Genomic DNA, 12,774 nt, shown 5'->3' with positions numbered 1-12,774 from the left:
CTGCTGTGCACGCCTGAGCCATTAGGGGGCGGTATAATTCATACAGCTGTACTGCGCGTCGAGTTGATGATAAACGGAAGACATTCGCTACTAAGGTGCAATAATACTGCTTCTCTTTCACATAAGGTGAAGAATATGTCTGTGAGTATTTCCTAAATTAATTGAAGACTAAATTATCTGTATGTGGCAATGTGTGTTCAGGACGAACCCATCTTCTCATTCAAAGTCAGCTTGGATGGGTGACAGCAAACCCGACTGAGGACAAGGAGTACAGACACTCTGTTGTTACAGCCTGTGTAGAAATATGAATTGTTTAAAGGTTTCAAAATGACTGCAATGTCAATGCTAGTTTCGTTCGCCCCCTCTAAGGTGTTTTACATTATGTGTTAGCATTAAGACAGCTGAATTTCATTAAACAACGTTAATGTGGTTTGGTTGAACACACAATATGTGATTTTCTTAATTTTATGTTTGGTTTGACAGTCGATTTTGACTGAGTGTGGCGATGAACAGCTTGAATTTTTTTATTTTAGAACTATTGACTATCTTCCAAACACGTTGTGAAAAGTTCATTGCCACATGGCTAACACGCGTAACTAGAATTTAGAAACTAGAATATACTTAGAAACTAGTACTAGAACAGTCCATGCAGTCCATAATTGATTGCATGACGTAGTTTGAGTTTTATGAAACCAGTACAAGGCACTCTGGAAAGTGAGTAAAACAGGTGAAATATTGTTGCATGTGTTGAATGGTTGGAAAGGGGCGCCATCTGGGGGATAAATGGAAAATAAAAATCTGACTACAGTCTTCAAGATGGCTGCATGGTCAGATATTGCCTTCAGGGACTGCCTGAAATGAATACAAAGCTACATATCATTTCTCAAATGAATGAGGCAAAAATCTTGATGTTGCAGTGCAATCAAACTCACATTTGTTTCTAGCGACAATGAATTTTGACATTGCTGAAAATGTGCAAACCCTGATTGAATACAAAATTCTACTGAACTGTTGAAATATATTTTAAGACACTCTTTTATGCAGATTTTTTTGGGTGGGCTGGCCTACAAAACTAGCCCTGTGACATCAGCAGGCAGGGGCAGTTCTAGCATGACGCCCTCCCCCCATCATATAAACACCAAGGCCCGTTATTTCATGCACTTTCTCATTCTTTATAACCTAAAGCCATTACTACTGGTAGAGTGTGCAATTGGCCATCAAATTACACCCTTAACTTGGAAAAAAAACACATCATCCCTGAAGTCTAAAGTCTTTTGTGTTACTTGTGCTACAGTGTCTGCTGTCTGCCCTCACGTGCGTTGCCAACCGAATGGGATCTGTTGCCCTACTGGCCACTTCCCAGCTTGCCAGTGGTTAGAGAACCGGCGTGAGGTCCGGCGCATTGGCGTTAGGCCATCAGGCACATGCGTCGCGGGGCAAGGAGGAGGTGAAGGGGAACAAAATTCATCCGGCTGTGGCCGCTGATGGTTGGACCAGAGCACTGCATGCACCTGCACAATCCCCCTACTCAGATGACTTTTCACCCTCCTCATCCTTGGGATGCTGTCGATTAACAGCCCACTGAATCTGAATGGCCACAATAGGGTGGCTGCACCAGAATGTCTCTCTGTGGTGGCCCATGAGAGCGTGTGCTATTTGCATCACTGCAAATTCTTCTCTCCCCGCTTAGGAGGAGCTATGACAGGAGGCACGTCATTGATTGACAACTGAAAGTTCAGGGGAGGAGGAATCTTTTTTTGAGCTTTCAGTGACACGCTGACAGTGTCTGGAAGCTGAAAAAATGTCTCACTTCTTGACCATTTTGAACCCTGACTTCACTTAAAATGCATTTTTTATTTTTTTTTAAATCCATTCACTCAGTGATCTACTTGTTAACAAGACTCTTCTGTTATGTCTCAAAATTGCAAGACATTTATTTTATTTGGTCTGTTTGGCTGCATTTTGAGAAAGTGGCCTTTCTATACATAAATAAAATAAGCAGAAGCAGGTAATCTTTTTATGTGTACGATGATTAACTTTATGCAGTACTTTTCAATAATGCGTGTGCTACCAGTGGTCTGCTCACTCTCAAGTGGAATGCAAAAGAATCCCTTCATGTTTTAATTGTGCATAATGTTACATTTGCTTAAACATTTTTTAACCCAGTCCATTACATTTATTTACTGAAGTTCAGTTTTTCATTTTTGGTACATTTACATCTTATATGTTTTAAAAGTTTTTAAACATTTGTTTTTCTACCATTTTAATTTAACTTTCATATTTAATACATTTTAATGTGCTCATTTTATTTTCCAAAATGTGGCTTATATTTAAGAGCAACTGCTTTAAAGCATCTTTTCAGCAGTCAGCCATAACAACGAATCCTATCTTGAGCAGTAGTATAGAACATTTTGTCACATTTGATGTGGATATTGAAGTATTTAAATATAAACCCGTGTTGGACGTGTTGTTTTTTGTTATGTATTAGATGACAGACTGACACTAGCTATGCCTGAAAGCATTATTTTAGCTAGCTGGTCTAGTGTTACCTTTTGGGATGATTTAAAATCACATCTAACTAGGTATCAAATCAATGTGAACGTGAATATGACATAGGTTAACATTTTTTGCTATCCCTAATGAAGTTTGAAAAGTCAACGTAGGAAGTGGAAGAGGTTCTGAAGTCAATCACTCGTCTTCCAATCTCTTTTAAAATGGCTGGTCAGAAGTTGCCTTCACGGAGAGCCTGAAACCGTAACAGTCAGTGAATCCGAACTGTAATATGGTATGTTTTTTCCACATTTTGTTGCAACTAACGAGCTGGACAAAATTAAGGGGACAACTTCTGCGCAACGTGTTGCCGTTTAATGTAAATTGAGTGACGAATGTAATAAACGCGGCCACTTCAAGGCGAAAATCCTCGTCGCAATTAGCCTTTGAACGCAGCGCGCGACCGACAAACGCCATTGAAGAGGTTTAAAAGGTGGAGAGGAACAGTCGACAACGACACATTTGACCTACAAAAACGTTGAGTTCACGTAAGGAATAAAATGTCCGACATTCCAATTAAATTTTAAAACGAAGACTTTTTATTTATTTTTTTTAAATTATCACCATTTTTATTTGTTAACCGGTTTTATACGAGGTCTAGCGATGCTGCTCGGACGAAGCCCTATTTTGAGAGGCGGAGTTCGACGGCGGACTTCCTGGCTGGTGGGCGGGCCGCAGCGCGGAGCGGGGAGGCCGCCTACTGGAGGCGAGCAAGTGGGACTCCCGGTAGCACTGCGAGATACTGCAGGATTATGATATCGATCGGATACCAAGTCATTTAGGGCCCGTATCGCCGATATCAATTCTGGAATCGTTTGGGGAGATTGTGATTTGGCATTCTCACTGTACAGATTTGGGGCAAAGTTTATTGCTAACTAGAAAAAAATGGAGGAACAATAGAGCAGAACAATTGTTCCAATACATTGTCGTTATTTTGTTTGAATGCTTAAAATGGATGCATGAGACAAAAATAAGACAGTTTTTGCAATTTTGTCAAATAAGACGTGTGCATTTTTTTCAAACACTCAATCACCATCCAAATGATCATATATGAATGTAAAACCTTTCTTGTATTATGTTTATTGGTAAATAGAAATTTTCATTGTCTTAATAAAGGGATGTGCACAAACAAGATCAGAACAGTAATAAAGTTATTGTGTACCTTTTCCTTTGGCTGGTCCTGGTGCCATACTCAATTTGGAAAGGAAGGAAAGGAAACTCGTTTTTTTGTCACGAGCCATATTGTGGTTACGGTTTCCCTCAAGAAGGCCGTTTTGACTGAATCCCTAAAAATCTTTAATCCCCTCATATTTACCGACGACGTTTATGAACTGGTTTTGGAATCGGAATTCAAGGGTAATGGGTTTTTCATCCATACTGTTGTTCATGATTGATAACAAAAATGATTGCACTATCTAAACACGATCATTCATGACATGACCAATTGAAATTTTGGTACAGATTTTAACCAGTCTTTGTGGGCCACATAAAATCATGTGGCGTGCCGGATCTGGCCCCCGAGGCCTTGAGTTTGACACCCGCGCTGTACTCTATTCTGTACAGGCACATTTCCAGTTATAGTAAACTTATCCTCTTGAACATAAACATAGCATCTAACAATGCTCTTGAGATTTTCCTCATTAGACCTGGACTAGTATGAGGGAAATGTTTTTAAGTCCAAGTTTGCAGGCCAAACAAAGAACTCTATTGCACAAAATGATCTCCCGGGTAAGTGACTCAAACAATTCCATCACTCTGTACTTGTAAAACCAGGTTTAGTGCGACACAAGTCTGGAGAGACCGCATGATACTTCTGTCTCTAGACAAACTTAACGTCTTTCTGTGGTTCTTTTATTTTGAATCCAGGATGTTATTTGAGGTTATCGACACGATCAGACCCTTTGCACCCGTTAAGATTCTTCACCTATTGAGTCTTGGTGCAAATATACACACACACACACACACACACACACACACACACACAAAACAGCATATATTTATTCAAAAGCATCATACTCAACTTCCTTTTGCACACAACCACAGCTGAGGAAGAATCCTCCTGCACACGAATAAGGGTCAAAAATGAAACACTTTAATAGTAAAATGTCATGCATGACGATCAAGAAATGAATAGCCAATTCGTTTTGTGCTGGGTCGATAATCACAACGGTCTCCGTCAATATCAACAGCAACGTCGCTCTCGACGTTTTGGCTCGATCCGCCCACCAGCGCCTCCTAGCTTACTTTGTGCGAGATCGCTCGCTCACTCACATTGTGTGTGCGCGCACGCCAGCAGCACGTTGGTGGCTTTTTTTTCTCCCCCCTCATCTCGCCTCAACTTTACGCCCATTGAGCCGCGCTCTCTTGTCTCTGCAGAGAACAAAACCCCCCCTTCTTGTTCTTCTTTGCTCCCCTCGCGACCAAACATGTCGGCCTCCGCGGCGAAAGTGAGTAAAAAGGAGCTCAATTCGAACCACGACGGAGCGGACGAGACCTCCGGTAAGTAAGCGCCATGGCGGCCTCCTTGTTTCACCGCCATTTTCCCCCCTCACTTTCTTCCCCTCAACGCATTTTCGACGCGTGGCCGCGTTTCGCTTTTAATCGCCCGGCTCGACTTTTGCTCTCGTTGCCTCGCGCTTTGTTTCTCATTCGACCTTTTCGCGTCCGCCCGTTCACATTGTAGCTCGTTTTGTTAGCTTAGCGTGCTGTTGTCGGGCACGGGGGGAAGCCATGTTACCTAGCTTCCCCCCTCCGCTCCTCCATTTATTAGCATCTCTAGCTCCCTTTAGAGCCTCACGAGTTGTGATTGCGCGCTTTAACTTTCATGTGAATCGCAATTTCAGCCCATTGTGACGTGAAGCAAGCGCAAGAATAAGTCCCCTCTTTCATTTTTTGCGCGTGTGCTAGCGTGTTGTTGTTGTAGCTGTTACCTAACGCTATTCCGACGACGTTTTTGTTGCGTTTAAAGGCAATTTGAAAAAAATACGCAAATGGCGTGGTCTTACTACTTAGCAAAATGGGTGCTTAACTGAAGTTAGGGTCTTTTTGCAGACGGGCTGCTGGCTAGCTCGCACTGGAACAGTCGAGTCGTGTGTCCCACATTTAAACCACGCGGCCTCTGAGGCGGCCAGCAGCCGGCAGGAAACAACGAGCCACGAATCGCGTGATTGGCCGTGAACGCAACCCTAGACTCCATGTCCCACCACTATGATAGATGCTTAATCTTTATTTACACTTGATTCCAGCCCTTTTAAGCTTTACCAAATTTGTTTTAATCGCTTTTTAGAGACCGTCCTCTTCATACATTTTCACTTTTTTGGCATAATACAAAATTGTTCTAACGTTATATTTCCACCTCCCAACAGAGAAAGAGCAGCAAGAAGCTATCGAACACATTGATGAAGTTCAAAATGAAATCGACAGGTAATTTCATCATTGAGCAGTCTTTGTCTTACACTGATACGATTTCTTACTCATCTTGTTCTCCATCATATGATGAGTGTATGCAGTGTTTTTTTTGGAAACTTTCATTTCAGACCAGAATTTGTATTGGCGCACTACGAACACAAAATGCTCAGTATGTACACACAACTAATTTTAAGGAAATGAAGTCAAGGATAAAAGCAAAAACGGCAGTCTATCTACTCACTACACCAAATGAATAAGATGTACTTTTCAAAGGGAAAAATTCTTGAATTTTATCTTTAAACTATTTGGCTAGTTTTACTATAAATAAGCAGCATAAATTTGATTAGTAATTTTCCCACAAATTTCTCAATTTCTTACGATTTAATGTTAATAAATGGGGAAAGTTCAAAGTCCATCACTTTACAGTTAGTTGCATGCATGAGATCAAGCAGATTTGAGTAATCATTACTGAATTAATTGATTAATGAACTTCGATAAATTGTACTTTAAATCATTTGTCTACGTCAAGCTTGGAATTAATATTTATGGTCTAGGCAGATACTACTAAATCAGTTAAGATTTGTTAAGAGAACATTTATTTTTACCAATGAGTTATCATTGTCTAGCAAAGTCAATTTTTGTGTTTTAAAAATAACAATTGGCAATACACAGATATACTTTTAAAAAACAGGCAACACCCACTGAATGGGTTTAGAATTGGAATTTTATGGCGTGTATATACTACGACATTTTCGCAATGATTTGTGATAGCATAAACAAAAGTGTCAATGAAAGGCCAGAAAAAATACATTTTAGCTGAGAGAAAATGAAATTTGTGTGCATGCTTGAGCGAGTCCAATCATGACTGGGAACTTGATAAAAGTTAACAATTCTTAGAATTAGAATTCATCAGTAAAGCAATGTAAAATTTCCAAGTTAATGTTGTAAAATAAGTTTGGTTGTTTTTAAGCCCAAGAGGTACATTATAAAGTACTCAGATTTAAAAAGTGGAAGACATTGTCAAGTATCGTTTTTTATTTATTTATTTATTTTACTGATAATTGCAATATTCTTTTGAGCAGGTTGAACGAGCAGGCCAGTGAGGAGATCCTGAAAGTAGAACAGAAATACAACAAACTCCGTCAGCCGTTCTTTCAGAAGAGATCGGAACTGATCGCCAAAATCCCCAACTTTTGGGTCACCACATTTGTCAACCATCCACAAGGTGGGGACCCTGAGTCACGCGGCCAGACGGCCTCCGGCTGTGACCCCAATGTTTATTCACTCAGTTTTCATTTTCTCCTGTAGTATCTGCCCTGCTGGGGGAGGAGGATGAAGAGGCGCTTCACTACCTGAGCCGGGTGGAGGTGACAGAGTTTGAAGACATAAAGTCAGGTTACAGAATAGATTTTGTAAGTACATCTGAACCCGTATTCCCACTCACTGCAAAATGGAGGCGCTGTTAACGGCAATCTCTTCTTGCAGTATTTTGACGAGAACCCGTACTTTGAAAACAAAGTCCTTTCCAAAGAATTCCACCTGAACGAGAGCGGCGACCCGTCTTCAAAATCGACAGAAATCAAATGGAAATCGGGAAAGGTGAGGTATCCAAAAAGTGGATCGTCAACATTAAAGCAATATTAATAAAGTAGTAGTACACTGTAGTATATCACTCGGGAACCAATGGCCTGTGTTTCTGGTCCCCATCCCAGGACCTGACCAAGCGCTCCAGCCAGACACAGAACAAAGCAGGCCGCAAGAGGCAACACGAAGAGCCCGAGAGCTTCTTCACCTGGTTCGCTGACCACGGCGATGCCGGTGCCGACGAGCTGGGTGAAGTCATTAAGGATGACATCTGGCCTAACCCGTTGCAGTACTACCTGGTGTGTGAAAACCACCCAACATTTTTTTTTTTAATTGTATTTTTAAAAAAAAAAAAAAAAAAAAAGGAATGGGTGTTAAGCAGTTTTGTTGTTGTTAGGTCCCTGACATGGATGACGAGGAAGGTGAAGGAGAGGAGGATGAAGAGGACGAGGAAGGCCTGGAAGACATCGATGAGGAGGGTGACGAAGATGGAGAAGATGACGACGATGATGATGGAGAAGATGGAGAGGTAAGATTATTTTGTCGCTTAATTTTCATTTTTTCCCTGTTCCTGACAACTAATGAGATTTTCTACCCAGGACGACGAGGGAGAAGACGACTGAGAAGGCCCCGGCCGCACCCTCCTCACCTTTCTAATTCCCCATTTGCTTTATCAAGTCATGCTCGGGAGCAAAGGTTTATTTTGCTGTTCATTTTTTTTGTTTTGTTCTGTTTGTTTTTGTCGTTGTTTTAAGTCCATGCGTGTGCTTCATTTTTGACATTCTGAAGCCTTCCTCTTCTTCACTCGCGGGTTCCGTTTCCCTTTAAGAAAAAGGCCAACGGCACTTTTTTTCCACCCCAATTGTGAGTATACGTACGTACACAACCCCCTGGGTTCATCTCTTGTTGAAGATATTACATAATAAATAATGAAAAAGTCAAATAAAAATAGAAACGTGTAGAATTTGAAGACACTTCCCACAGATGTACTCCTGTTTCCAGGTATGGTGAGAAGAAGCCATGGTGTAGTCACCTTAGCACTAGCAGACCTCATCTTTTTATTTTGCATTTTTGAAGACATTTTTCTTTTTTGACCCCCAACAGCTCATTCCTTTCATGTTAAGAGGGAGGGGGGGGAGGCATGTTGGCTACTAGTGGGGGAGGGAGGGGAGTTAAATGGACTGGGGGGGGGCAAGAGTGGTTATTTTGAAACCATATCTATGGGACTTTTTTTTCCTTTGTTTTCATTGTATTGTTTTACAGATATCCATTTGAAATGACATTTTTAATAAAGAAACAAAATGGGAAAAAAAAAAGCCTGTAAATTTTGCCCCCTCCCTCCCCATGCTCACTTCACGGATATAAAAAAAAAAAAAGACATCCTGGCTTCACCTTCCTTATTCTGCTAGGCGGTGGGGAAAGAAACTGTTTGAGGTGTAAACTTTTTGTTTCAATAATAAAATGTTAATGTGTATATACACGTGTGTGGGAGTGTTCAAACATGGTAGGTCAGCTGACGAAGGATTTTGGCGTGACCAGCAGGCTGGATGCATAGTCTTCTCTCAGCAGACGATCTACGATGAGAGCCAGGAAGGTCTGGTCTGAAGACTCAAACTTGGACGGCGTAATGGTGGCAGGCCACGAGTTCGGCTGAAAGGCCCAACCTTGAACGACAACAATTTCTCAGCAACTTTGGTAGAAAAATGCTGTTCGGTGTTGGATAACTTAAATATTGGAGTCTTGCTTAAAAATGGATCTGGAAAAAAAATGTACAGATAAATGATTTTTTTTTTTGTATTTTTTCTTTTTAGACTTTCCCAAGTTGAATGATTTGTTAAAAGTATTAAAAATGTTGAAGTGAATTAAAATTACAATTTTTATTTTTTTTATCCTCCAAATTTTAATGTTCTTGATGACTGAAAAGCAAATTGGCATTATTTCGATCTTGTTCATGTTAGCTAAAATATGAAATCTTAGTTGTACTTTTTAGGGGTACGTTAAATGATTATGGTGTTAAAATTTGAAACCTTTATAAAGCATTCCAAACTTTCTTTGTTGGAAAGGTTTTGTCTCATTTTCTTTCCAGTGTGGGGAGCACGACATTGTAATGGCCTCGACCCACCTAAGTGCGTCCTACACCGCGGACATGAGGCCACGGTCCACGAGAACCCGGGGAACCAGGAAAAGAGCTTCTCCGCGGGCCACCGTTTGTCGACGTCCGCCTTGCGGAAGGTGACCAGCTCAAACTGGAGGCCGTGCGGGTTTTCGAAAACCTGGACGTGCACCCGTCGGCCACCGGGCAGTGTATCGTTGCGGGTGGACAACGCCATGTGGCTGTGCACTGTGGCGATGGTGTCCGAGCCGAAGGCCAATTCATGTCCGCAAGCCCGGCACAAGATGAGCGTATCGCTGCTGGTTGTCTTCCCCGCCTGGGTGGCAGCACACGCCGCTGCCGGCCTGTACGCGGCTGCCACGATTAGAAACACACACGAGATTATTTCCATTTTACATTAATCGCGAAACGCGGAGGCCTCACTGCGACACAGACAGTCGCGCATGGATACACCCGTCGCCAAGCAGCTAGCGCAGGCGTTAGGACTTTCTTTTTAGCATGAACTATAATTCCGAAGCAATTCGCAACCTCAAAAATCTATTAATTTTTATTGAAACGGGGGGGGGGGGGGGGCTATGCACGGCTGTAGAAAAACACCACCGCCAGTTAGCGACGGGATTTAGTGGATTTGTAGCGATCTTTACTCTTCTTTATTTGCTAGGTCATACCCGGAAGTGTGACTTTTCCATTTCCGAAACTGCGTAGTTGATAAACATGACGTCATGATTGAATATTGCATCTGTCAGAAAAGCAGGCGTGCATCAATTTGAACCGCTTTCCAACCTAAAACAGCAGTGCAATATTTGATGAATATAGAAGTAACTTGATTTATTTTTTTCTGCAAACGTCTTCCTAGCTGCGTTTTATCCATCGCTGAGTGGAGAGTAACTACGGGCAACGTCGAGTCATACGCGGCACCGCCAATCGCAAAACCCGATTCTTGAAATTGACTAATCGGAGAGCGCGTGTGTTAGTCCTCACGACCAATCAGGAGGCGTTGGTTTACGATTCCAAACACCAGTCTGTTCAATGGAAGAGTTTGTCCGTAGTTGTTGTAGTCTTACGTTTGTTGGGTGGAAAAAGACTTCACCAGTTGAATGGTGTGTTGTTGTTTCTTTTTAATGATCCGGAGAGTTTTTTTTTTTCGGTAAAATGCGCAATGAGGTTGAGTTTGACGTCGGGAAAGAATGAGAACAAGACATTCTCCGAAACAATCTCCTCCTCCGGTGCACGTCCACGTCGTGGAGAGCACACCGGTGCACGTTCACATGAGAAGGAGCCCCTGCAGGACCCCGCAGTCGGTGAATACAAATACAATATACTGTACCTCATTTTAAAAGGCATTGATTGTATTATTTATGATCTAAATAAGTAACTGTCTGTCCTCTAACCGGACTTATTACAGTATTTCTATCTGATATATTTGGTGTCCATCTGGAGAAGAACAGGAATGTTCAGGCCAAACTACTGAAATGACTATTACTACACTAGAATATCACAAATCTTGATTTTTCTGGGTTAGACCAGTACAGAATCTACGAAATTGCTAATCCTCAAACGGATCTGCTGGAGACTTGGAGTGAGAGGCGGGGTACACCCTGAACTTGTCACTGTAGACTAAACTAAGGTATGATAAACTTGACTTGACTTGATTAGGAGAGACTAGGCGAAACTGTACTATACCAGACCTTTACTAGACGAGTTCACTACTATACTCGACTATGCTGGACAAGACTATGCTAAACTATTACAATATGAGAGTTTGGATGATTCGATCATGCTGAACTAGACAATGCTGGACGAGACTGTTACTACATTACATCTGAATTAACCAGACTATTAATTTATTCGACTGTATTAGACTTGTGTCTCGTCTCATAGTCTTAATAAAGTTTAATAGTTTAATATATGTTTAGAGTGTGGTTAGGGTATAGTCTATGGTAATGGTGTGTAGACTATTTCAAGAGACTAGCCTATTAAAAAAAAACTATACTATTAGCATAATAGACTCCATATGATGAACTATTACTGTGACGAGAATCTAGTCAATAATTATATTCTATTTTAGCATCATCTAGTCAGTAGATAATGCCAGACTAGAATATTATTATACTACACTATAACACGCTACGCTAAACTAGAATGTTACTATACTATACTGGGGCTGGGCAGTTAATTAATTCAATTGATAGATTGGTTTTTTTTTGGGTGGGGGGGATAAAATATTTTTCAAAAAAATAAATTCTTTTCATCCTTAGCATATTTCCTAGCACCCTCTTTCCACAAAATAGTTTATTAAAACCAGACAACTTACCTTGCATGTACCTGGAGTGGGATATACCGTTTGCAGGATTTTGTTTACATTTCCGGGGACAAAGCTTCATTTTGCTTGGGAGCAGCATCTTTTGTTCATGATAAATTCAGTAAGTTTTGTTGTTACATATTAATTCTAAAGGGAGTATTGGTATTAAATTATTGATTTGGATTTGTCAAACATTTAAAATGTTATATTGAATGTCCTATGCCATCAAAATATTTTTTTCCCTACTGGTTTATGTATGTACTTGGTCAAAAAAGGTCTGTGACGTGTTTTGAGAACTTTTTTTTTCCTGAAATGTATGCAATCACCTTTGAAAACCAAAGTGCTTGCAAAACGTTGGGATTGGATATCGTCAAGACTTTGGCGTAAGACTTGGCAGTCAATATCCAAGTACCTGTGCATTAACTCACATTCGCGTAACGCTGTACCGTGACAGCCAATCAGCGTCAAGGATACACTGGATCACTCACAATGTCCACAAACAATCGTGGATACTGTAATAGTCGGTATTTATGTGTACCTGGCAGTCCTGATGAAAAAAATACCCAACAACGATTTGAGAATGATGTGCGTGGAAATTGAAGTATTTGATAATTACGTGGTTACAGCTGTTGATTGTGGAAGCAAATACATGGTTGATGTGTGTGCTAAAGCCGGAGTCATACTTGTCATTGTCAGTTAACGTAAACATTGATCCAATCTATCCAAAGCGTAATTGTACATTGAATATTCCTGAGAAATCCATCTGGGTCATCTCCCAGGTGTAAAAGACTACCTGGAATACCTTGAAAACTGAATC

General features: G+C 41.0%; 3 protein-coding genes across 7 annotated transcripts in view; 2 read left to right on the top strand and 1 right to left on the bottom strand.

The window, feature by feature from the left end:
- The first annotated feature begins 4,806 nt into the window (after positions 1-4,806).
- Positions 4,807-9,018, top strand: seta (SET nuclear proto-oncogene a). The gene is made up of 8 exons (XM_061816328.1): positions 4,807-5,049; positions 5,916-5,973; positions 7,041-7,183; positions 7,267-7,370; positions 7,444-7,557; positions 7,671-7,841; positions 7,940-8,071; positions 8,142-9,018. Exons 1-8 carry the CDS (start codon positions 4,977-4,979, stop codon positions 8,163-8,165), a joined length of 819 nt encoding a protein of 272 aa, XP_061672312.1. The 5' UTR covers positions 4,807-4,976; the 3' UTR covers positions 8,166-9,018.
- Positions 9,019-9,051: 33 nt separating this feature from the next.
- Positions 9,052-10,196, bottom strand: si:ch211-51h9.7 (uncharacterized protein LOC558400 homolog). Its single transcript, XM_061816331.1, has 2 exons — positions 9,665-10,196; positions 9,052-9,206 (listed from the first exon to the last, which is right to left on the bottom strand). Exons 1-2 carry the CDS (start codon positions 10,044-10,046, stop codon positions 9,052-9,054), a joined length of 537 nt encoding a protein of 178 aa, XP_061672315.1. The 5' UTR covers positions 10,047-10,196.
- Positions 10,197-10,422: 226 nt separating this feature from the next.
- odf2b (outer dense fiber of sperm tails 2b) overlaps positions 10,423-12,774 on the top strand; it is a 21,080-nt gene continuing 18,728 nt past the window's right edge. For 3 of the 5 annotated variants that reach the window (XM_061816326.1, XM_061816324.1, XM_061816323.1), the window contains exon 1: positions 10,423-10,956. In XM_061816326.1, the coding sequence (XP_061672310.1) occupies positions 10,843-10,956 (114 nt within the window). In that variant the 5' untranslated portion in view covers positions 10,423-10,842. The remainder of the gene's footprint in view (positions 10,957-12,774) is intronic. The other 2 variants (XM_061816327.1, XM_061816325.1) reach the window with 2 other exon arrangements.

This window comes from Syngnathoides biaculeatus, chromosome 4 (assembly GCF_019802595.1).
Source record: "Syngnathoides biaculeatus isolate LvHL_M chromosome 4, ASM1980259v1, whole genome shotgun sequence".
NCBI classification, from domain to species: Eukaryota; Metazoa; Chordata; class Actinopteri; order Syngnathiformes; family Syngnathidae; genus Syngnathoides; species Syngnathoides biaculeatus.
This window is presented reverse-complemented; position numbering and strand designations above follow the sequence as displayed.

Bases quoted from the DNA above. Each gene is read 5' to 3' on its own strand.
- seta (XM_061816328.1), top strand. From the start codon at position 4,977: ATGTCGGCCTCCGCGGCGAAAGTGAGTAAAAAGGAGCTCAATTCGAAC. The intron at 5,050-5,915 runs GTAAGTAAGCGC...ACCTCCCAACAG, and splicing joins CGGAGCGGACGAGACCTCCG to AGAAAGAGCAGCAAGAAGCT. The intron at 7,842-7,939 runs GTGTGTGAAAAC...TGTTGTTGTTAG, and splicing joins ACCCGTTGCAGTACTACCTG to GTCCCTGACATGGATGACGA.
- si:ch211-51h9.7 (XM_061816331.1), bottom strand. From the start codon at position 10,046: ATGGAAATAATCTCGTGTGTGTTTCTAATCGTGGCAGCCGCGTACAGG. The intron at 9,207-9,664 runs GTGGGTCGAGGC...TTGTCGTTCAAG, and splicing joins GCGGTGTAGGACGCACTTAG to GTTGGGCCTTTCAGCCGAAC.